Source organism: Rhinopithecus roxellana, chromosome 5, assembly GCF_007565055.1.
Source record: "Rhinopithecus roxellana isolate Shanxi Qingling chromosome 5, ASM756505v1, whole genome shotgun sequence".
Taxonomy (NCBI): Eukaryota; Metazoa; Chordata; class Mammalia; order Primates; family Cercopithecidae; genus Rhinopithecus; species Rhinopithecus roxellana.
This window is the reverse complement of record NC_044553.1, coordinates 109946987-109972283: the sequence shown is the minus strand read 5'-3', so window position 1 is coordinate 109972283 and position 25297 is coordinate 109946987. Positions and strand designations below refer to the sequence as shown.

The 25297-nt window shown below is 40.1% G+C and overlaps 1 protein-coding gene across 4 annotated transcripts in view; it reads left to right on the top strand.

Annotated features, from left to right (window-relative positions):
* SCAPER (S-phase cyclin A associated protein in the ER) overlaps window positions 1-25297 on the top strand; it is a 587291-nt gene that overhangs the window by 528905 nt on the left and 33089 nt on the right. For all 4 annotated transcript variants that reach the window (XM_030930958.1, XM_030930961.1, XM_030930960.1 and 1 more), the window contains 2 exons: window positions 694-849; window positions 23700-23937. In XM_030930958.1, coding sequence (XP_030786818.1) covers window positions 694-849; window positions 23700-23937 — 394 coding nt within the window. The remainder of the gene's footprint in view (window positions 1-693; window positions 850-23699; window positions 23938-25297) is intronic.

Below are 25297 nucleotides of genomic sequence, written 5' to 3'. Positions count from 1 at the left end.
TTGGGAGGCCGAGGCAGGAGGATCACTTCAGGCCAGAAGTTCAAGAAGAGCCTCGTCAATATAGCAAAACCCCATTTCTACAAATAAAAAATAAAAAATTAACTGGGTGGGGTGGTACACAGATGTAGTCCCAACTACTTTCGAGACTGAGGCAGGAAGATCTCTTGAACCCAGGAGGTTAGAGTTGTAGTGAGCTATGATCATGCCTCTGCACTCCAGCCTGGGTGACAGAGTGAGACCCTGTCTCTAAAAAAAGAAAAAAAGTATAAGTTGTAACAAGAGTGTCTGGGTTGAATCATTGTACTGTATCTTCTAAATCCTTGCATTGGGGCTCCCTAGTAGTTTAAAAAGGAACGCTTTTGAAGAACATAAAGGTCATTATAAATCATTTCACTTGTTGTTAGACTCTTCAAACCAGTAAGAATGACTAGACAATCATTTTCATTCATTTTTTCTTGAAAAATAATATTCAAATAACCAAAAGAAAGAAGAGAGAAAAAAAATTCTTACAGAAAGAGCTGATTATTCAGGAGTAAATCTAAGGAAATTCTTACTTGAGATGCTTTACTCAAACTTGTGTTGTGTCTGCTTGTTTGAGGGGTCCAAGCCTGTGTATTGTAAGATTCATCACTGAAGGTGAAGATGTTGCTGGCCTATTCAGATTGATAACATGCATTTCTCCCCCACATCTAGCTACGTGGTGAACATGGGTCTGATTGACAAACTGTGTGCCTGCTTCCTCTCGGTGCAAGGCCCAGTGGATGAGAATCCCAAGATGGCCACATTTCTGCAGCATGCCACAGGACTCTTACATGCAATGTGCACATTGTGCTTTGCTGTCACTGGAAGGTAAGGCATCTACTTGATCTCAATCTAGACTCAACTTTTGGAACATCTCTTGAATTTTGCCCATTCTAGGGTCATTTCATAGGATTTCAAGTGGTCATCTTGGCCATCTTTCCTCTTTGTTCTTTCCCCATCATTGGCTTTCTATATTGAGATGTGTATTAATTTCTCATTTTTCTAGGCCACATACTCTTGCCAGTCTTTTTTTCTTGTTGGTGTCATAAATTTGACTGTCATTGCTGGAAGAGACCTAAGAAGTCATCCAGTCCCTCTTCCACTGAGATCCAGAGGAGTCCAGTGATTCTCCTTCAGTCATTGAAGGAAACAAAGCCTAGACCAGAACAAGCCAAGCCCTCAGCCCTACACAGCGTAGCCTGAAAAGTGCTCATTACTGTCATTCATGTGCTTTCCGTTATAGGCTCCTAGGTTTATTTATTTTCGCTCTGTCCCTTCTTCCAGAGTACTTCCATGAATAAGGGAAGGGAGCCATCTAAAACAATAGGTCCCTGAAGTCACACATGACCCATGGGCATTGTGAAAGCCAGCGTACCAGGGACTACTACTGACCTGGTTGGCTATTTAGACTACCCCATCCCATCCTACCCCATCCCACCCTGTGGACTGTCCTCAAAAACAATAATTCTCTAGGAAGGACACAAGTAACCCTCTGGGTCTTCTTTTCTTCTCCCCAACCCATCCCTCACCAAGTAAGAATCGTTGATCATAGTGCCTCCATTTTTCTGATAGGAATATGACATATCCCTTAGGCGTATTGAGGATATTCAGTCAAATAATTTTCTTATAATTAATTCTAAACAGCACATATGTATTACCTATTTTTTAATTATGTGTTTTGTATTTTTAAGAATTTGTCAATTTGAAGCTTCTAAAGTCAAGCTTCTTAAGGAAATATTATCCATCTACATTCAATGTTCACAGAATACCAGTAACTATATTCAGAACATTTTAAGAGAGGGAAACTGTATTCTGAAATGAACATCCTCAACATTTTTTAGTTCATTATACATAGGACCCCTAAGCCCACCTATCCTTCCTTACTCTTACCCAGTCCCTCACCACCAGTCACATTCTAATAAAATTAAGACTGTCTAGAGAAGTCAGCAAAGCCAAGCATGCCTGTATTCAGTGTTCCAAGTTAGTCTCTTCCCATCAAGAAATGTAGACCAAGCCTACCTTCAGTGAGAGCTCAGGAAGTGACTGTTTGTGGGTCTGTGACCTAAGTAGGATCTGGTAGTAGCATGCTACACAGAGGTTGGCATACCAAACACTGTCCATCTGGAACAGTGGCATCTGCCAGCTTGGAGGCCACCATGCTGCCCAGCTAGTTACGGTGCAATGGCCAGGCCCCTCCCTGGAGGTCTCCTCTCAGGCAGGAGACCTGTGCTGACCTTGTCTTTTCTTGAACACACAGCATTACATTACAAACCTGCCAGCATCTCAGGTCTGCGTCACCTGTATTTTCTTGAATCCAGATCAATATCACAAACATAAGCGTTTCCATATGTGATTGCTGTACAGTCTGTGGGCTTCAGCTTTCACTTTCACACAGATTCAGTCACTTGAAATCTATGGAATTTAAAAGAAACCTAAAGGTCATTCACCGTCACTTGTTTTTTGTAGGAAAAGCAACTGAGCCAAACTGACTTGAATCAGGACCTGAGATTTCTAGCTTGGTGCTCCTTCCACTTGACTTTATGTGATTCAGGATGTAGGAGCATATATTTCATTTCTTTGAAAATTTTCTCAATTACATGTGGAACATGGAAATAGGATCTTCTTCTCTTTAATGCACACAGTCATGCTCTTGTTCTCAAGACACTGAGTATCTGTCCTGTGCCAAACACCAAGTTAGGTAGGTAATAAAGATACTACCCTCAGGGAGCCAAGAGTCTAGTGTGAGGTCAGACTTATAAAGTAATAGTTATAGCAGAAGAGAATTTGCACAGAAGAGGAAGTAAAGCACTTACAGAGGAGGTCAAAATAGGCATCCATAGGCAGAATCCAAGAAAAGTGGAAGGAAAAATCAATTGAGAAAAAGGACATGATATGTACATTATGTGGTATACCAGATGTTATTGGTGCCTTTGGTTCACCTGGAGGTCATCTGCCAATGGCTTTCTATATTTCTCTGCCTCAGGACGTTCTCTGCACAAGGAGCTATTTGCTAGAATGCAGAGGAGTTTAACGCCTCCAGTAGTGACCCTCAAACAATAAATTGGTGGATAATACCCCCACCTCCCTAATGTTCAGTAGTACAATTCTGAGTATATTCTGTACAGTTCTCACAGGATCCTCAGCCCTAACCTGTTTTTTGTTTGTTTGTTTGTTTTGTTTTTGAGACTGAATCTTATTCTGTTGCCCAGACTGGAGTATAGTGGCACTATCTCAGCTCACTGCAACTTCTGCCTCCCATGTTCAAGCAATTCTCCTGCCTCAGCCAGCTGAGTAGCTGGGATTACAGGCATAGGCCACCACTCCTGGCTAATTTTGGTATTTTTAGTAGAGATGGGGTTTCACCATGTTGGCCAGTCTGGTCTCAAACTCCTGACCTCAAGTGCTCCGTCACCTTGGCCTCCCAAAGTGCTGGGCGCACCCAGCCCATAACCTGTTCTTTAACACATCCTTGATTTAGTTTTCTCCCTTCCCTGTTTCTCTTCTCTTCATCCTCACAAATAATCTATTTGAACCCATATTATTTTTTCAGGATCTGCTTTTAGGGCAGCCCAAACCAAGAGATATGGACATACAAGACCTAGTGTCATGTTTAGTTTGATGTAGCTGTGCAATTGGGCAACTGGGGAGAGCAGCAGGACATGAGATATTAAATGAGCTCCATAAATGTTACTTCTTGGGAGGTACAAAGGGCTACAAGAGCTAGACTAGAGCTGTCGAAGGCTGCTAAAGTTGCTTGAGAGGGAGGACAGGATCAAATTTCTGTTACAGAATGATCACTCCTACTAAGAAACATAGAGATAACTGGAATGGCACAAGCCTAGAGGCAGAAGGATTAGTAAAGAGGCTCTTGCATAATCCAAGTGAGACATGTTGAGGGCCAGTAAGGTCAATGAAAATAGAGATGAGCAAATACATTAAGAGGGAGTAGAACAAATGTAGGGGAGATGGCATAGGGTTTCATGGTGTGGGGGGTGAAAGGAAGGGAAGCATCTAGAATGACTCCCAGGTTTCTAACTATAAAATTTTGAATGGTAGATAGCAGTCTCCAAATTAGGAAATATTTATAAACAGTTTTTCATAGTGGAAATATGAGTTTGGTCCTAGACATGCCTAAGGGTTATTATATATGATACAAGATTATCATATACATATACATATACATACATGTATATGTATAAACTTTGGTCTACTTGGATAATCTTTAGGCATGCCTAGGACCAGACTTATATTTCCACTAAGAGAAACTGCTTATATTCTCAAACTTGGAGACTATACTGTCTACCACTCAAAATATTATATTTATTATATATTTATACATCCGATAAATTATGTTTACACATATGATACATTTTATTTAAAATTTTTAATTACTATATAATTTGTTTTATTATGTATATGAAATATAATTCCTTCTATGTACACATACAACTGGATTTTAAACAGTGATTTACTCTTGATCGTTTTTAAGAATTCTTAATCTATTTTTCTCCATTATCATTTCCTTCTGTAACCTCAATTGCTTAGCAAACTTCTATTATTAGGACTTACTACAAAAACAGATTATTCTAGAAAGAAAGTCCAGGTGGTTTTCTGGCTTAATTTACCTAGGAAATTCTTTGCAGTATCAGTGTAAGCTGCTTCTCTGAAAGACCTGAGAAAAATGACCCCTCATTGTTGTTCTTCCTCTCAGCCTTCAGTCTCCCAACATTTCCTGAACACCACCAGACTACAGGTATACAGGGAGTTTTTTCTACCTCCTCAGATTCGTTTACTTCTGATATTTACAGATTGTTTTCTCCTGCTTGTTTCTTCATGAAAAGTATATTTCTAAACTATAAATCACAGCGATAAGCATTTTGTTGCATGCGTTAAATAGAATTTCTGCTGTAGGTCATAGGCATGTCCAAGAGGAAAGGTAGTGTGGTTTTTGCTTTATTGGAGTAATTCACATATCTATTTTGGCTACCAGAAGCTAACCAGAGCCAGAGTCAAGGAAGGCTTTGTCCTCATAGCCCTTTTGTGCCAGGAATGAAAGAGGAAGAGGAGCTAGAGAGGGCTTCAAAAATTGCCTCTTGCGATGGCAGAGCCTGAGATAATTAAGGGGACTAATTGATAGCACTGGGCTTTGAGTAAACACTGCAGTCTGCCGGTGGCCCAGCCTTTGTGATGGTGATTACCGCTAGTCTGCCTTTGCACTACTCTCCTATTGTGCCCTTAATCTTCTCATTTTTACCTAGGTTTTCTTTTTTCTTTCTTTTCTTTTTTCTTTTTTTTTGAAACGGAGTCTCGCTCTGTCGCCCAGGCTAGAATGCAGTGGTGCCATCTCAGCTCACTGCAACCTCTGCCTCCTTTATTCAAGCTATTCTCCTGCCTCAGCTTCCCAAATAGCCGGGATTACAGGCGCTTGCCACCATGCCTGGCTAATTTTTGTATTTTTAGTAGAGATGAGGTTTCGCCATGTGGGCCAGGCTGGTCTCGAACTCCTGACCTCAGGTGATCCATCCACCTCGGCCTCCCAAAGTGTTAGGATTACAGGCCTGAGCCACCTCACCCAGCCAAATTTTTACCTAGGTAACACATTTTGGATGTCAGAATTTGTGCTGTTAGTCTTTGCTTCAACTTGGGATAGAAAAGCAATAGCTGATGACTTGTATCAGGTTTAGTTTTGAAAAATGAACTTGAATTTTTTTAAGTAAAAGTTGAAATTCTGATCCTCTGATGAAAGGATTGATTTTATGTCAGAATTCCTCCAGAATTTTAATATTGTTAACAAATGATTCTTAATCACTTAAGCAAAATTCAGCAGTCTGTAATGGGACTCCCAGAAATGGGTATTTCTGGCCAGGTGTAGTGGCTCAGGTAATCCCAGCACTTTGGGAGGCTGAGACGGGCGGATCACCTGAGGTCAGAAGTTCGAGACCAGCGTTGCCAACATGGTGAAACCCCGTCTCTACTAAAAATACAAAAATTAGCCGAGAGTGGTAGCAGGCACTTGTAATCCCAGCTGCTTGGGAGGCTGAGGCAGGAGAATTGCTTGAACCCAGGAGGTGGAGGTTGCAGTGAGCCAATATCGCACCACTGCACTCCAGCCTGGGCAACAGTGCGAGACTCCGTCTCAAAAAAAAATGAAATGCCTATTTCTTTGGCCTTTACTATTAATAGTTGTCTATTCTTGGTCCTACAAGTAAAGAGAAAATGATGGTTTTCAAATCTCAGGGCAGGAGCTCAATTGCTGTAATTGGTTGAGGCTCATTGGGTCCCCCTTAAGGTGCTGACTCCTTAGCAGAACTAATAGGATCAGCATAATAATGAGTGATTATAAATTAAAACCAACATGGGCTGTTAACTTAATCAGTAATCATTTACAGTATTCCTAACTGTGCTAGGAACTATGGCAACAAAGCCAGGAAGCAGTGGACCCACAGTAAAAGAGTTCGCACCTTACAACTACACTGAAAAGAGGAACTTATAAAACCTGGATAATTCTGATTGGTTGGAAAAGACTTGTGAATTCAAGAGCATTTGTATACAAAAACAAGTTTGATGTTATATATATTTGTGTTTTTCATTTTCATATCCATAGATGACAATAACAAAATGTGTTCCAGCCAAAGTTCTGGAAACCTATGTCATGAAAAGATAAGAATGATTTGTGATTTAGTCCATTTATTATGTGGCTATAAATGAGTGCTTTTCAAGCTTTTAAGGGTGCTTGAAAACCATTTGTTCAAACAAAGGTAAACCTTAACTCTGCCTGCCTGCCTGTTCATTCATTGAACAAATATTTATGTAGCACTTGCTCTGTGCCAGGCCCTGTGCTAGGATTGGGAGAAAGCAGTAATGGCTCAGACATCAATTTTGTCTAAGGACTCTATAAGCTAGTAGGAGGAAAAAGATGCCTATACAGCTATCGTACAAGACAGAGAGTGATCAAGAGGATAGAAGATAACAAAAGCACTTGACATGCTGCCTGGTACATAGTAAATGCTTCATAAATGTTGGCCACTATTATCACCATCATCATTGATGGAGTTCAGAGGAGGGAGAAATGACTGTTACTTTTCTGTGGGGATTAGCTGGTTTTTAGAGCAGCTAAAATTTAACATGGCCCTCAAAAGATGGAAAAGATTAGAACATGCAGAGTTGAGAAAAAGGTGGACCAAGAAAATAGCATAAGCAAAGACATAAAGGAGAAAAATACAAAAAATAGAGTACCTTAACTGAACTTTGAAATATGTATGATGATATTTTAATGCTCCCAGATCCTCATGAGGCTTAAATGGGATCATAAATATAAAAAGACTTTGTGAACTACATAAAATAATTTGCTGAGATGTGGTAACGGCAATAGTGTCATTAAAACCCTTTGACTAGAGGAAATGGATAAGTTTTGAGACACATGCAACCTACCAAGATTGAACAATGAAGAAATCCAAAACCAAAACAGACCAATAGCAAGTGATGAGACTGAAGCTATAATAAAAGTCTCCCAATAAAGAAAAGCCCATGACCAGAGGGCTTCACTGATGAATTCTACCAAACATTTAAAGAACAACTAATACTAATCCTACTGAAACGATTCCAAAAAACAGAGGAGGAGGGAATGCTTCCAAACTCTTTCTACAAGGCCAGTATTTATTACTTTGATGTCAAAATCACAGAAACATCAAAAAAAGAAAACTAAAGGCCAGTATCCCTGATGAATATTAATGCAGAAATCCTCAACAAAATACCAGCAAACCAAATTCAGCAAAAAAGATCATTCATTATGATCATGTGGGATTTATCCCAGCAATACCAGGATGGTTCATTATATGCAAATTAGTCAATGTGATACATCATTATCAACAGAATGAAGGACAAAAACTATATGATCATTTCAGGACATGCTGAAAAAGCATTTGATGAAATTCAGCATCCCTTCGTGATTAAAAAAAAAAAAACTCTCAAAAAATTGGGTAGAGAAGAAACATACCTCAACAGAATAAAAGCCATATATAGACAGACCCACAGCTAGTATCATACTGAATAAGGAAAAATGGAAAGCCTTTCCTCTAAGATCTGGAACACAACAAGGATGCCCACTTTCACCACTGTTACTCAACATCATACTAGAAGTCCTAGCTAGACCAATCAGACAAAAGAAAGAAAAGGCATCCGAATCAGAAAGGAAAAAGTCAAATTATCCTTTTTTACAGATGATACAATCTTGTATTTGGAAAAACCTAAAGACTCCATCAAAAAACTATTAGGACCAATAAACCAATTCAGTAAAGTTGCAGGATACAAAATCAATGTACAGAAATCAGTAGCATTTCTATATGCCAACAACAATCTTGAAAAAAAATCAAAAAATGTAATCCCATTTACAATAGCCACAAATAAAGTTAAATATGCAGAAATTAACCAAAGAGGTGAAAGATTTCTACAATGAAAACTATAAAACATTGATTAAAGAAGTTAAAGAAGACATAATAAATAGAAAACTATTCCATGTTCATGGATTGGAAGAAGAAATATTGTTTAAAATGTCCATACTATTCTAAGCAATCTTCAGAGTCAGTGCAATCCCTATCAAAATATTGATGACATTCTTCACAGAAATAGAAAAAACAATCCTAAAATGTATATAGAATCACAGAAGACCCAGAATAGCCAAAGCTATCCTAAGCAAAAAGAACAAAACTTGGAAGAATCACATTACCTGACTTTATAATACAAAGCTATAGTAATCAAAACAGCGTGGTACTGGCATAAAAACAGACACATGGACCACTGGAACAGAATAAACCCAGAAACAAATTCATACATCTACAGTGAACTCACTTTCGACAAAGGTGCCAAGAGCATACATTGGGGAAGAGTCTCTTCAATAAATGATGCTGGGAAAACTGGACATCCATATGCAGAAGAATGAAACTAGACCCCTATCTCTTACCATGTACAAAAATTGAAATGGATTAAAGATTTTAAGACCTCAAAACTATGAAACTACTACAAGAAAACATTGGAAAAACTCTTAAGGACATTGGACTCGGCAAAACTTTCTTGAATAGTACCCTACAAGCACGGGCAACCAAAGCAAAAATGTGTAAGTGGGGTCACATCAAGTTAAGCTCCTGCACAGCAAAGGAAACAATCAATCAGGTGAAGAGACAACCCACAGAAGAGAGAAAATATTTGTAAAGTACTCATCTGACAAGGGATTAACAACCAGAATATATAAGAATTCAAACAACTCTATAGGAAAAACTCTAATAATCTGATTTTTAAATGGGCAAAAGATCTGAAGAGACATTTCTTAAAAGAAGACATACAAATGGCAAACAGACATATGGCAAGCATCACTGATCATCGGAGAAATGCAAATCAAAACTACAAAGAGATATCATCTCAACCCAGTTAAAATGTCTTTTATCCAAAAGACATTCAATAACAAATGCTGGCAAGGATGTGGAGAAAAGGGGAACCCTCACACACTGCTGGTAGGAATGTAAATTAATACAACCACTATGGAGAACAGTTTGGAGATTCCTCCAAAAACTAAAAATAGAGCTACCATATGATCCAGCAATCCCACTGCTGGGTATATACCCAAAAGAAAGGAAATCAGTATATCAAAGAGATATCCACACTCCCATGTTTGTTGCAGCACTGTTCCCAATAGACAAGATTTGAAAGCAGCCTGTGTGTCCATCAGGAGATGAATGGATATAGAAAATGTACTCATAATACACCATGGAGTCCTATTCAGCCATAAAAAAGAATGAGATCCTATCATTTGCAACAACATGGATGAAATTAGAGGTCACCATGTTAAGTAAAATAAACTAAGCACAGAGAGATAAACATCAAGTGTTTTCACTTATTTGTGGGATCTAAAAATCAAAACAAACTCATCAACATGGAGAGTAGAAGGATGGGTACCACAGGCTGGGAAGGGTAGTGGGTGGGTGGGAGAGGGCTGGGGATGGTTAATGGGTACAAAAAAATAAAAGAATTAGAATGAATAAGACTACACATTTGATATCACAACAGGGTGACTATAGTCAGTAATAATTTAATTGTACATTTTAAAATAACTAAAAGAATATAACTGGATAGTTTGTAACACAAAGGATAAATGCTTGAGGGGAGAGATAACCCCGTTTTCCGTGATGTGACTATTACTCATTGCATGCTTGTATCAAAATATCTCATGTATCCCATAAATATGTACACCTACTGTGTACCCACAAAAATTTTAAAAACATAAAATGAATTTTTAAAGCCTTTGAGCAGGGAAGTGACCTGCTATTTGGGAGCACTAGTCAGGTGTCATGTGAAGAATGTATTAGAAGGTGGAAAGTGGAAGGGGCATTAACAGTTGTCCAGGTAAGAGACGAAAGGAATGGAAAGAAGAATGTTTTGAAACACCCTCCCATAGACACTCTTTTTATGTATGGTATCACCAGTCTCTCGGGCATCAAGCTCCAAACCTCATCATCTCTAATATCTCCTCCTGATACCCCAGATCTATTCTACTGCCACATTCTGTGGATTGAAAGGAAACTTAAAGTCACCTATCTGGTCATCCAGTCAGGCTTGAATCTTTTCAGTAAGCCTCTCGGTCTCTGTTCAACACCTCCAGTGACAGGAAACTCATTACTTACTAAGGGGAGCTTGAGTTGTTGATGCTTAAACCATCTCTCCTTATACCAAGCTAATATCTGTTTCCCTAGTGCTATCTATTAGTGTGAGGCCTACTTGCTCCTTGGCAACATGCAGACTAATATGAACCTACTCTTCCTGAACTCCCCTGGTCTCACTGTACTTCATATATTCCTTTGCTTTTCTTCCTGTTCTGGTTACAATGGCTGTGCAACAAATTACCCTAAAATTTAGTGGCGTAAAACAACCATCTATTAATCTCACAGATTCTGTGAGTCAGGAATTCTTTTAAGGTACGGAGAGGATGGGTTATCTTTGTTCCACAATGTCTGGGGCCTCAGAAGACATGAAGGCTGGTGGTTGGAATCATCTGAGTGCTTGTTCACACATCTGTGGTTGATGCTGGCTGTCAGCTGGGGGTCTTTCCATGTGGGGTCTCTGCATAGGCTTAATTGGCTTCCTTACAGCATAGTGGCTGTGTTCCAAGAACAACCATCCTGGCAGTGAGAGAGCAGCTGGAAACCATATCACTTTTTATGACTCAGCCTCAGAAATCACACAGCATCACTTGCACTGGATTCTATTCACCAAGGCAGTCGTGAAGTCCCATCTAGCTTCAAAGAAAGGAGAAATAGACTTTGCCTCTTCCTGGGGAGGATGAAGTTTCTAGAAGAGCATCGGGGACCAGAAATGTTGCTCTGGTTATACTTGAAAAATATAGCCTGCTACTTTCCAGCCTACCCTAAAGATAAATGAGTTCCCAGTCTGCTGTTTTCAGCTGTCTTCTATTCTCTCTGCAGTCTCTTATTTGATACTGTCAGCCCATTCCTAAATATTTTGTTGTCATTAGCTACTGTCTTTGGACAAAAGGTTTGTTGGTATTGGGAGATGGGCAATGAAGTGAATGTAACAGGACTAGGCAAGTAGAACTAAGAGAAGTAACATTTGTTGAGCACCTTTGATATACCCTGAGCCGAGTGTTTCATGTGGGCTATCTCCCTACAAGCATTCAAGAGTCCTGCTTACACTGTCAAAGGAGTTAAAACAGCCTCTAGACTGATAAGGAGGAGTGACTACCCATATCCTTCAGATCTGGAGAATGAGAAGAATACAGAAGCAGGAACTTCCGGACTGTCTCTGTACTCACAATGGCAGAGTGCTAATAGAGGGACTTCTGAAAGATCCATCCCAGCTGACATAAAGCCCTACTTGATTTGAAGGGAAAGAAAGATGACAACTTCATTGGTACAGTTCACCTTGAGTGTTCACTATGTGCTAGGTAAGAAAGGGAACTGGCTGGATCCCAGCCCATAGGGCCAAAGTTTAGGACAGTCTCCACTGACTTACCATTCTCACAGGGGACAAGGGATGATAACCTAAACATGCAGGGTTTAGGGGAACAGAATGTGTCCAGGATACATTTGCAGTCAGATTCTCACTGGCTCTAGGAGGTTGAGGAGGCAGGATCTTAAGAGGAAAACTATGTGTAATGTTATATTGAAGAGCACAGGTTGGGAAGTCAGAAAGTTGTGGGCTCAGTTTCAGCTTTCTCAGTTCTGTGACCTGTGGCAGCGTGCAGAAGAGTGATCATGGCTCACTGCAGCCTCAATCCTCCAGGCTCAGTCTATCCTCCCACCTCAGCTGCCCAAGTATCCGAGACTACAGGGATGCACTGCTGCATTCCACTAATTCTTTGATTTTTTTTTTTTTTTTTTTTTTTTTTGTTTGGTAGAGACAAGCTCTCCCTGTGTTGCCCAGGCTGGTCTCAAATTCCTGGGCTCAAGTGATCTACCTGCATCAGCCTCCCAAAGTGTTGGGATTGCAGGCGTGAGACACCATGCCTAGCCCTGGTTCTTTAGGTTTTCAAAGCTGTTGCTCACATATAAAAATGAATGTGTTACTTCTTCCCTCACAGGGTTGGACACGACAGAAGCAAATGGGGGCTAACATCTGTCACTCTTATCTCTTGTCTAAGATGCTGTTTTTTACATATTCATGTATTCATTATAACCCATTTTGTTCCAAAAACTTGAGATAGCTTATAGAAGTATATACATCTCTTTTTTTTAATTAAAAATGAAAAGGAGATAGGCAGGAAAGGTAAATCAAGCCACAGCAAGTAAGGTTAAGGCCCAAACCCTATTCATAACAAGGTCATGATAGACATTTCCTCCTGGAATTCCTACTGGCAATTTCTACCAGGAACTTATATTTAATATGTTAGATCCTGAGCTCATTGGCTTTCACCCAAAGTTGGCTGTCCCTCCTGACTACCTTATTCTGCTCATGATTCCAGTAATCTGAGTAGATTTTAAGACCCAAAGCCTTAGTCATCTTTGACCTTTCTTTCCCAGAATCCAATCCAGTCCTATTTGATTCCATCAAAGGGATGTTTTCCTCTGAAATATGAGATGGAACATACTATTTATGCCACTTACTTGATATTTGTCAACGTGCAGTTCATTATTTCTCTTATATACCTGGTTTGTGTCTAGAGTTACAAGATTTACCTAGAGAAAGAAAGAAGCTAAATATCCTAGCAGCTCCCCGTCAGGCACATAGCACCTGAAACAAAACAAAATAAGAATTTGAGAAATAGCTGTTCATTGGCAGAGCTAGCAAATACCAGTAAACAATCATTGGCCTATGTCAGAATCCCATTTCCTGGGCCTATTCTATACTTAAGAAGAAGAACTGCCCACATCTCATGTTCTTCTTTCTCTGAGTTAGGAAATAGGCATCCAAGGCCTTCATTCCTTTGGCATGCCTTGCTAAGATCAGTTCTCTCTTTCTTCCTTCCATTTATTTGGTAAATATTTACTCATACCTATTTACTGAGTATGTGCTATGTGCCAGACCTTGTCAAGATACTGGGGATCGATTGGTCAAAAAGACACCACTCTTATGAAATTTATAGTCTAATAGGGAAAAAAAAGTCAACCAATATACAAATAAGATAATTTTAGCTAGTGACATGAGAAAATAAAGCCTGATAATATAGCTGAATGTCTTGGTCAAGGGTTTCTGCAGATGAAGCAGTCAGGAAAGGCCTCTCTGGGGAGATGATAAGCTAAGATAGAGCCAGCCATGTAAAGACCCAAGCAAAGAGTATTCTAGTTGAGAAGAATGGCAAGACCCTGAGGTGGGATGTTCCAGAAACAGAGAAAGTGATATATTGAAATGTAAAGAGCCAAAAAGAAAGTGGTAGAAGATGAAGTCAATAAGTAAAGGCCAGGAGATGAGGACAGAAAGATGAGAAATCTGAATTCTTCTCTTAAGTGTGAAGGGAAGCCATTGGAGGATTTTAAACAGGAGAGTGGCTTAAAAAGTAAAAAGCATCTGTTTATTCTGTGAAGAATGGATTAGAGAGGCAAGAAAGTAGCCAGAAAGATCATTTAGGAGGATACTGGAATCATAATGCAGCACCTGATATGACAGTTTTTTCCTCCCAGTTACTCTCCCAGCAGAAGCAATTACGTTTACTTGGCAACACAACATAGCCTCTGGCAGAGTTCCTTCAACCCAACTTCCAAATTGTAAAAATAAGAGAGGCCCAAAGTATCAACTAGCCAAACCAGTGTGTCAGCACAGGGTCCTTTGCTGTTTACAGTATGGGAAAACTGAAGCTAGAGAGGTCAAAAGTGTCCCATCTGAGAGGCAGTACTGGACAGTAGCCCTAGCCTGCAGTTCCAAGATCTAGGAGCATATCTTGTCAGTCATCCAGAGCTGCCTGCCTTCTAACCTCATAGGCTCCTCCCTGCACCTTCATCCATTCACCTTTAGTTTTCCTAAGATTGTCCTGAGCCTGTGGCCTCTTTACTCTTCCACTTTGTTGTGTCTCCATTCAGACCTTTGCCAGGGTCTAGTTTCTTCTTCTTAGAGGGCCTTGTCCTTTACCTTCCATTCCTATTGGTGCCCTCTGGTCCTGCTCTTTCTTCAGCCTCTTCCAGGTTGTTGATCCCAAACAGCAAGACTGTCCATTCCATTTTCATCATCTATCACTTCTCCTCTCAGGAAGGTTCCCTTCTCAAGAGTTCCTCTTTAGCCAGGCACAGTAGCTCACGGCTGCAATCCCAACACTTTGAGAGGTGAGGTGGGAGGATCACTTGAGGCTAGGAGTTTGAGACCACCCTGGGCAACATAGCAAGACCTCATCTTACAAAAAATTAAAAAACCAAGTGTAGTAGCACATGCCTATAGTCCCAGCTACTTGGGAGGCTGAGATGGGAGGATTGCTTGAGCCTATGAGTTCAAGGTTACAGTGAGCTACAATTGTGCTACCACACTGCAGCCTGGGCAACAGAGCAAGACCCTGCCTTTTAAAAAAAAAAAGGCGGGGGGGGTTCCTCTTTGAGTTCACCTGAAACTCATAATCAGGTAACTGGAAATTATCCCAGGTATCTGAGCCCATCCTACCTAATGTTCTCACTTTTTAGTTAATTGTCCCTATATTTTTACTGTTCTTTTTTTCTTTTTTTTTTTTTTTTTTTTTGAGACGGAGTCTCACCCTGTTCCCCAGGCCAGAGTGCAGTGATGCAATCTCGGCTCACTGCAACCTCCGCCTCCTGGGTTCAAGACATTCTCCTGCCTCAGCCTCCCTAGTAGCTGGGATTACAGGCACATGCCACCATGCCTGGTTAATTTTTGTATTTTTATTAGAGACAGGGTTTCACCATGTTGGCCAGGCTGGTCTTGAACTCCTGACCTCATATGATCCACCCACCTCAGCCTCCCAAAGTTCTGGGATTACAGGCATAAGCCACCATGCCCAGCCTATTTTTGCTATTCTCTAACCAAATGTCCTGACTGTCTTGGAGTGCTTACATAGACATACATTCCACCTTGACTTTTCTCTTGCCCTCAGCTCTCCATTAAGTCATCCCCATTTTCTTCAACAGAGCTCCAAATTAGATTTGCATTAAAAAAGCTATTGTCCACATCTACTGTATATATAACCTAAAAGGTTAGAGAGGGAGGGTGTGCTGTATGTGTGTGCGTCTGTGTAAGAGAGAGACTGACTGTAATTTTTTTTTTTTTTTTTTTTTTTTTTTGAGAGATAGTCTCACTCTGTCGCCAGGCTAGAGTGCAGTGGTGTGATCTCAGCTCACTGCAACCTCTGCCTCCCGGGTTCAAGTCATTCTCCTGCCTCAGCCTCCTGAGTAGCTGGGATTACAGGTGTGTGCCATCACACCCAGCTAATTTTTTTGTATTTTTAGTAGAGACAGGGTTTCACCATGTTGGCCACGATAGTGTCAATCTCCTGACTTTGTGATCCGCTTGCCTCAGCCTCCCAAAGTGCTGGGATTACAGACGTGAGCCACCACGCCCGGCCGACTCACTATGATTTTCAAAGTAGATTTATATCCGTTGTAACATCCCAGAATTGAACAGAATCTTAGACATCATCTAGGCTCATGTCCAGCTGAGTCTTGAGTGCCCTCTGCTACTACAGTGGTGTGACCTTCCAGGTGCCTCTTTCAGGATGAAGAAGAATGTCATACCACACCAAACAGCCCACTTCACTTTTGGGTGTTCTCATTATTAGAATTTTTTTTTTTTCCAGAAATAGGATCTCACTGTGTTACCCAGGCTGGAGTGCAGTGAGGAGATCATAGCTCACTGTAGCCTCGAACTCCTTGGCTCCACTGATGCTCCTGCCTCAGCCTCCCAAGCAGCTGGGACTATAGGCATGTACCACCACACCTAGCCCTAGAAAATTTTCCATAGATTTATTTCATAGATGCTTTCTAGTAACATGTCTCCCCTGAGTTCATAAATAAATACTTCTTCAGTTTGAAGATAGCCTTTGTGTCCTTCAGGTCTGAGCTAAACTTCTCAATTCCTTCAAATATTCCTTGGGTGACATTATTTCCAGATACTTTTACCACACAGATTGCTTTACTTGGGAACTTTCATACTTCTGTGTCCTGAATTAGAGCTGCACCCAGTGCTGGACACAGCACTTCCAGAATAGTCATATAGTGCACTGGAGCAGGACTAAACCTTCCTTGTTGTGTACATTGTACTCCTTTTAGTCAAAATTGACTTATATTCTTTGTTAATCAAGCAGTGCTGTTTTCTCATTTGAACTGCTAGGCACCTAATTTGCTATGTCTTTTTTCCCACTTATTGTTGACAAGCTGTATTCCATTCCCTGTTACTTACCCTCTTCCCATCTCAAGCATGTGGAATTAGTTTTTATAATCTAAAAATAAGACTTAAGTCATTTGTATATATTTCCTCCTGTTTTTAGTCCTCACATTTATTTGTAGGTAAACCTTGTTGTGATTACTTTCTCCTCCTTGAAGCTATCTTCACTTTGCTTCTAGGGCACCATACTCTCCTGGTTTTCTTCTTACCCTACTGGTGACTATTTTTTAGTTTCTTTTGCTGGTTTCTTTTCATCTCTCCTGGTTCTAAACTTTGGGGTATCCCAAGGATCAATCCTCAGACTCTAGACTCACTAGAATGAGTTTCTAGTTTTAAATACCAGCTCTGTGTTGATGGTTTCCAAATATCTCAAGCCCAGACTCCTCCTCTGAATTTGGGCTTGTGTATTTATTCAGCCATTCAACACATATGTATTGAATAGCTACTGTATGTGAGACTGTTCTAAGCCCTGGGGATATATCTGTGAAAGAAAAGAGACAAAAATCCCTATTCTTGGGAAGCTTATTTCACACAACTTCCAATCCAGTGTCTCCACTGTGATGTATAATAGGCATCTCACATTTAACCAGTTCAAAACTGAATTCCTAGTTTTCCTCCTGAGACATGCTCTCTTCACTTTCTTCCCCATTTCTATGAATGGCAGTCACAGTCTTCCAGTTACTCAGGCCAAAAAGCATTGAGCCATTTTTTACTCCTCTTTCTCACACCCACATCCAGTTTATCAGGAAATCTGTTGACTTGCCCTTCTGAATATTTTCAGAATCCAACCACTTCCCACATCCATGGTTACCATCCTGATTCATACACCATTATCTCTCACTTGGATAATTAAAGCAGCCTCCTAATTGGTCTTCCTGCTTCTAGCTTGGCTCTTCTAAAGAGTTTTCAACCAGTAGATGCAGTGCTCATTGTTCAAATGAAGTCAGAGTACATAACTTCTGTGCTCAAAACCTTACAGTGGCTTCCCATATTACTCAGTAAAATTTTTTTTTGGTTTTTTTTTTGAGACAGAGTCTCACTCTGTTGCCCAGGCTGGAGTGCAGTGGCCAGATCTCAGCTCACTGCACGCTCCGTCTCCCGGGTTTACGCCATTCTCCTGCCTCAGCCTCCCAAGTAGCCAGGACTACAGGCACCTGCCACCTCGCCCAGCTAGTTTTTTTGTATTTTTTAGTAGAGACGGGGTTTCACCGTGTTAGCCAGGATGGTCTCAATCTCCTGACCTCATGATCCGCCCCTCTCGGCCTCCCAAAGTGCTGGGATTACAGGCTTGAGCCACCGCGCTGGGCCAAAAGTTTTATAATGGTTTCCAAGACCCTACCTGATCTTCTCTGCTGCCTCTCTGACCTCATTTCCTATTACTCTTCTCGTTACTCAACTCGCTTTAGCCACACTGGCCTTCTTGCTGTTTCTTGAACATGTCATGCACACTTCTGGCTCCAAGCCTTGGGATTTTCTGCTCTTTTACCTGAAACACCCTTCCCCCAGGTGTCCACATGGCTTTCTTCCTCACTTTCTATAGAATTTTGCTTAAATAATGCCTTAGAAATGGCTTCCCCAACCACCCTATGTAAAGTAGCTTCACACACATTCCTACTTCTTCATTTCCTAGCCATGTCCCTTGCTCTTGTATCACACCATACATTACATATTATATATTTGTTCGTTTATATCTTCCTGCACTAAAATGTAAGCTTTATGAGAAAAAGGTCATAGATTGTATTGCTGAACTCCAGTTCCTAGAATAGGGCTTGCCACATAGTTGGCCATCAGTGAATATTTGTTGAATGAATGAATCATGATTGACTAGGTTCTCTGGAGTAGGCATAATAAAGTTCCTACAACAGTATCTATATTTGAATCTCCAGAACCTATGAATAGTACCTTGCTTGGCTTAAGGGATCTTGCAGATATGATTAAGTTAAGGATCTTTAGATGGTGAGATTATCCTGGATAATTCAGGGGGGCCCAATGTAATCACAAGGGTCCTTATAAATAAAGACGGGAGGCAAGAAAGTCAGCGTTAGAAAGAGATTTGAAGATACTCCGTTGCTGGCTTTGAAGCTGCAATAAGGGGCCATAAGCCAACGAATTGAGGCATATTCTAGAAGGTGGAAAAGGCAAGGCAATGGATTCTCCACTGGAGCCTCCAAAAGGAACACAGCTCTTGTGACAACTTGATTTTAGCCTAGTGAGATCTGTTTTGAATTTCTGGCCTTCAGAACTGTAAAATATTCATTTTTTATTGTTTTGAGCCACTACCTTGTGGTAATTATTCCAGCAACAATAGGAAACTGATACACCCACCTGCCCCTGTTAGACTGTAACGCCTCTAGAACAGGGGCTTGATCTTTCCTTAACCTTGCCCGTCGCAGGTGCTCAGAGTTCCTGGAGCACAGGTACTTTGGTTTTTTAGACAGAATACCTGACAGAATATCATGCCTGTTTGTGCTCACCTTAAACCCTGATGAATGACGTTGTCACTGGATACAGTTTGGCTTTCTCAGAATATCCCAGGACATAATATCCAAAAACTGGGATACTGCTGAGAAATAATTTACTTCTCCTTGAACAGTAAAGTTCTCATCCATCATTGGGGGAGACAATGACTTAGTCTCACCCACTCCAACACTCTGCAGATCTTTGAGTGCAGGTCTATGGGTTTAAGGGCTAAAATGGGATGTTCTCACAAAATCCCTCAGGGATTCCAGAACAAAGCCAAAATCCAAGAAGCTAAGAGAACAATCTAGAAGATCACCTGCACTGAAGATCATAGTGAATGTTACCAAGCTGGAAATCTGGGGACCATGGAAATGAGGGCAAACAAACAGAAGAAAAGGGATTATAGAGTCTGGAACTGTCACAGCTGCTTTTTTAGGCCAACTAAGGCCCGGTGTATAAGTGGTTTATGAAGATGGAATGGACGGCACTTCATGCCCACACAAATCATGCTGTTTTTGCCCAGCTGTACTCTCCTTTAAGGTAAAGTAGGGTTTTCAGGCATTGTGCAGTATTAATGAAAAACCAATTTTACTTTTTCCTAAGTGAATCTAGCTTTTGATGAACAGAAATGAATGTCTCACTAAGATCTCTAGTCCTGAAGACCTAACAAAAACACCTTAAAATCTGGTAAAATTACAAAGATCTCAGAATGTACTATGCAAAATTTCAGATCTTATTTTTCACATCTTCTATGTATTTGTTAAAGAAAACTTCGTGACCCATGCCTGATATGAATAAGGCCTTTTACTTTTTTCTTATAAACATTTAGGCTTAAAGTGATTATAACTGACAGTTAAGACCAACAGAAGCCAGTGGCCTGCTCATGGACAAATTATCTGTACTTGAAGCTAAATCAAAAGTAAACATTCTCTACGGTCCCTTCAGGTCTGCATTAGTCCTGTGGAAGCCAAATGGGACAGTCAAACCCTCCCCTTACCCCCATATATCCTGTGGACTCTTCAACATGAATGGTCTTTTCCATGAAGCACTATTTTATGCGTTTTGAACCATTTCCACATCTAAGTTCTTAAAGGCTTATTTAACAGATTTTCCTCAATTACCATTTTTATTTCATTAGGATAATATCTGCAAAAGACTGGGCTCTATTGCTTTATAATCCATCAGATTAGTGTTTTCCTAAATAATGGTGCAGGAGAGAATATGTTCTGATAACCTTCACTTTTTTTTTTTTTTTTAAGATTTTTTATATGTATTATTTGGAAGAGGAAATAGCAGTGAATTCTTGTCACTTAATAAATGCTCAGAAAGACTAAGTATTATAAAATGTTTTAAATGACAAAGCTATATTCCTGAATATCTGTATTAGAATATGCTGATAATCAGTTTAAAAGCAACACAAGAGTAAAGGGGAAGTCACCATTCTGAACCACAGAGCAGTAAAACTGTTGTCACCAGCAATGATGTTACTCATCCTCAAGGTTCTGAAAGCCTATTAGAAATCAGCTTTAGGGAGAAATATCTTCTGACTTGTCACTGGATCTAAAAGGCAATCAGTGTTAAACAAACACAGGCCCCTTTTTGGAACCTATATAATAAACTCAGACACATTAATCTCTACTCATGTCTCTAGTCAGGGTCTGACCCCTAACTCTTTTGGCTTTAATGGAAGGAAGTAAGGGTCAGCTGACATTAGCTAACAGAAGTTTGTGTAACGGTTCAGATATACATATAAGCAAATAAATATCATTTCTTAAACTTTTTATTGAGTGTTGTGAGACAAAAATATCTCCCCTCGACAATACAAGATTGCATTATAGTCTCTGTATATCTTAACAGTATTTACTTAATCACAAAATTTGACTTAAAAGAAGGCATCGAGAGGAAAGAGGAGGTCAGCCTCTGTTTGACCTGGATGTTTTGGTCCATGGACAAAGCACTGACCCTAAACAGTCAGAAGCCCTGGGTGATATTCCTGCCACTAAAAATTTGTATGACCTAAAACACTTCACCTTATTTCTCTAGGTCTCACTTGCCTCATGTGTACAATGAGAGGACGAATAACTTCTCTACCAACTATGAAAACCCAGTAAGAACGAGATAAGGTGACACAAATGAATGTACTTGGCAGATCCTGCCGTATAAATGAGATGACAGTATTTCATAAGAGAGCTTCTTTCTTGAATAGAGAACAACTATACGAAGATGTCATGCCGCTTGGCTGTATTCTTAGAAATATTAGAAATAGTGCACATTCAAGAAATAAATGTGTACCATGGTTATGAATATAACTGCTTTGATGCAACTAGCAAAATGAATAAAATGATCCCTTTGGAAAAACTAAGTTATGAATTGAGAAAACTAGACAAGATACTAGAAATTTGCCAGTCAGCACCTCTCAATTCTTGTTTAATTAGTGACACCTCTTGAGTGCTTCTGGGAAAGATGATGAAGTAAGCATAGTTCTTCAAGAACTACCTCCCATCCAGCTGAAAGGAATGACAAATGACAACCTATATATATGTGTATGTATGTATGCATGTATGTGTGTGTATATATACATGTATATATATATACACACACACACACACCTGTACACACACTAACCCAGATTTTTAACACTAACTCATAGTGTTAAAAAGTAGGGAAAGGTAGTATGCCATGCCAGAAACATAAAAGCACTCCTGCTCAGTGTTGTGTAGATCATGCCACATTAAAGGAAGACATTGAGTAGAAACTTGTAACTTGCCTTCCTGAGAAAAATCAGTGTCATGAAGAAAGAGCACTAAGAGACCTGAGGTTTTGTGCAGTGGTTACAAGTGGCTATAGCAACTCCAGACCTTACATCTCAGATTCAAACCCAGTAGAGGAAAAAGTGATGACTTCTTCCCAAGTGTCTCAGCAAAAGTATCTCCCTCTATCCCATTAGCTCTGATTGTGACATGTGCCATCCCTGAGTAATGCTCAACAGCCAGAGAAATGTGTGGCTTAACCTTAGGCCTGGGTACCCTTGAGCCAGAGTAAATAGGGAGGGAGATCTATGTGAAGCATATTGGCTATGAGTTAAAGAAAGGTGATTCCTTAGAAATCTTTGTACAGTTTTTGTTTAAAAGGGTGAATGCTTGGCAGCCATGTTTACTATAACTGCCTGCTCTTAGTCACTAGATGCTTCACATATACCTTAGTTCAGAATTGCTTGACTAGCTCAGTTGGTAGAGCATGGGACTCTTAATCCCAGAGTCAGTGGGTTCAACCCTCACATTGAGTGGTTCTACTTTTTTTTTTAACACCTGTGAAAAGAAGGGAAATTTTTAAAAAATAAATAAAAGAACAAACAAAATAAAAAATACCTTAGTTCGGCCAGGCGCAGTGGCTCACCCCTGTAATCCCAGCACTTTGGGAGGCCTAGGCGGGTGGATCACGGGGTCAGGAGATCGAGACCATCCTGGCTAACACGGTGAAACCCCGTCTTTACTAAAAACACAAAAATTAGCTGGGTGTGGTGGCGGGCGCCTGTAGTCCCAGCTACTTGGGAGGCTGAGACAGGAGGATGGCGTGAACCTGGGAGGCAGAGCTTGTAGTGAGCCGAGATCACGCCACTGCACTCCAGCCTGGGCAACAGAGCGAGACTCCATCTCAACAACAAAAAATAATAATAAAAAAATACCTTAGTTCAAGGATGAGGTAGATTTAGCATACCCCTGCTGCTTTACTATTGATTTTAGGTGTTCATTCGCCACTGCCGTTGTCTCTTCTTGCTCTTCTGTAACATTACCTGCCATGGTAGCTAAGCTGACTTCATCTGATTTGTGTAGACCTAATCCAGTACTTGCTTGTTCTTGGAACTGTGGCTTCTACAACCTGTCCCACCTGTACTCCTCAATGTTGGAAAAGGGGCTTCAAAAGCAGCTGAAGAATCGCCCTATCACAGTATACCAACACATTACTGGGTTTTTGAGGCCTCATGCCTTCCTAATAGTTGCCTCCCCTAAGAAGAGTTCCTTTATCCAGAAAGGAAGCTAGGAGTGTGTTTTGGCCTCTGAGTCCCAAAAGCTTTCACAGACTCTGTCCACTTTGCCCAGACCCAGGATACTAAACAAAGTGAGGCTACAAAGTGTGGGAAGGGTGGTTGGCAGCCTCAGCACTGGCTGCAGAGTGCTCAGTTGACACTGCTGCAGCAGGCTGGTCTTCCAGAAGAAAAAGAAAGCCACAGTGCAGTTGGTGGGGAGGGATTTATTCCTTGAAGTTCTTTGTTACCATATTATACAACTCAGATGGTTTGTTTTTAATGGTCTGATTGTCTTGTTTCATTTAACCTATACAAATTGCTAACATCCTTTAAGTAGTTTTTCTCAAAGAATTGAATGTTTCTTTGTCAGGTCATACAGCATATTTGACAATAATCGCCAGGATCCCACAGGGCTGACAGCTGCTCTTCAGGCAACCGACCTGGCTGGAGTTCTTCATATGCTCTACTGTGTCCTCTTCCATGGCACCATCTTGGACCCTAGCACTGCCAGTCCCAAGGAAAATTACACCCAAAATACCATTCAAGTAGCCATTCAGAGTTTACGTTTCTTCAACAGCTTTGCAGCTCTTCATCTGCCTGCTTTTCAGGTACCAAGTATTGGTTTATATCAATGTTAACCAATTGAGAGTTAATATTTTCATGTAGATAGGATGTCAGGTTCTTCTCCTGAATTGGGGTATAAGGAATAAACTACAATAAATGGAATTATAATATATGTTATAATTTATTAAGCTACTATTTTCTGGGAACTGTATTAGATGCTCTATAACATCTAGCATTCTCATAGCTACCATGCAAAGTATTGTTATACCCATTTTACAGATAGAGAAGCTGACAGTTAAGTAATTTGCCCACGGTTACATGTTTGTGAACCAGGACTAGCAACTGTAACTCTCCCACCCCAAAGCCTATGTTCATCCTTTGCCATGCTGCTATTTATAAACCTTTTGTCTGGAATTCTTTAGATCAGGACATTATCATCTCATCAACTTTTAAATATTAAGGAAAGTAATGGTTTCTTATGTAAATAGAACCAAAATTAGATAAATTATTTGGTTGATATGACTTTCTGTGGATGGTTTAGCTGATTTTGTATCCAATGTAAAGTATATAACTAGCTTTTTAGATAAGTTCTTTGATTGATATGACTTTCTATGGTTGGTTTAGCTGATTTTGTGTTCAGTGTAAAGTGTATAACTGGCTTTACAGGGATTTGCATCTTTAGCTATTAAGTTTTTGTAGCTAAAGAAAGAAGAATTGCTTTATGCTATAACACCAGACTGTCAGCCTAGAAACAGATTTTTTTTTTCATGTAGGAAATTTAATTTTCAAAAACACTGAACCTTTGGAACAGAGCAAGCCCCAAGGAATAGACTTTCTCTTTCAGTTTATTAACTGTCAAGTGATTTCATTAAAAAAGGAATAAACTTGGCAGATGATGAACCCATAATTTAGGTGAATTGCTTTGCTCAGAGGGAAAAAGGTTATAGAGATACGAATGTATGAAAATAGTGGACTTTGCCATTCTGAGATGGAAGGAATACTTCTATATTGTAGCTGATGACAAATGTACAGTTCTTTGATGTCTTCCTGTCATTTTGTTCAAAAAAGGAAATTTGTGACTAAGTTGTATCATTGGATCTAGTATCTTTCAACTTTGTGGAATTAGTTTGTCTGTCATGAGAACAGAAATCCCTTCCTTTGGGTTAATGCTTTTCTGTCTCCAGAGCAGTTGAACTAGCCTTAGGTGGTAACTCACTGCACAATACATAGAGTTCTGGGAGGTTACAGTCACATATAAATGAGAGATACCTGCTTCAAAAAAATGTCAGTGGTTCTCGCCTCAGGGTTGAACATAACATCTGTGTTTTTTGAAGACCTAAGCCCACTGTATTCTGTCTGGAAACAGTTTGGAAATCAGGGAACCTTAACTTTACATACTCAGGA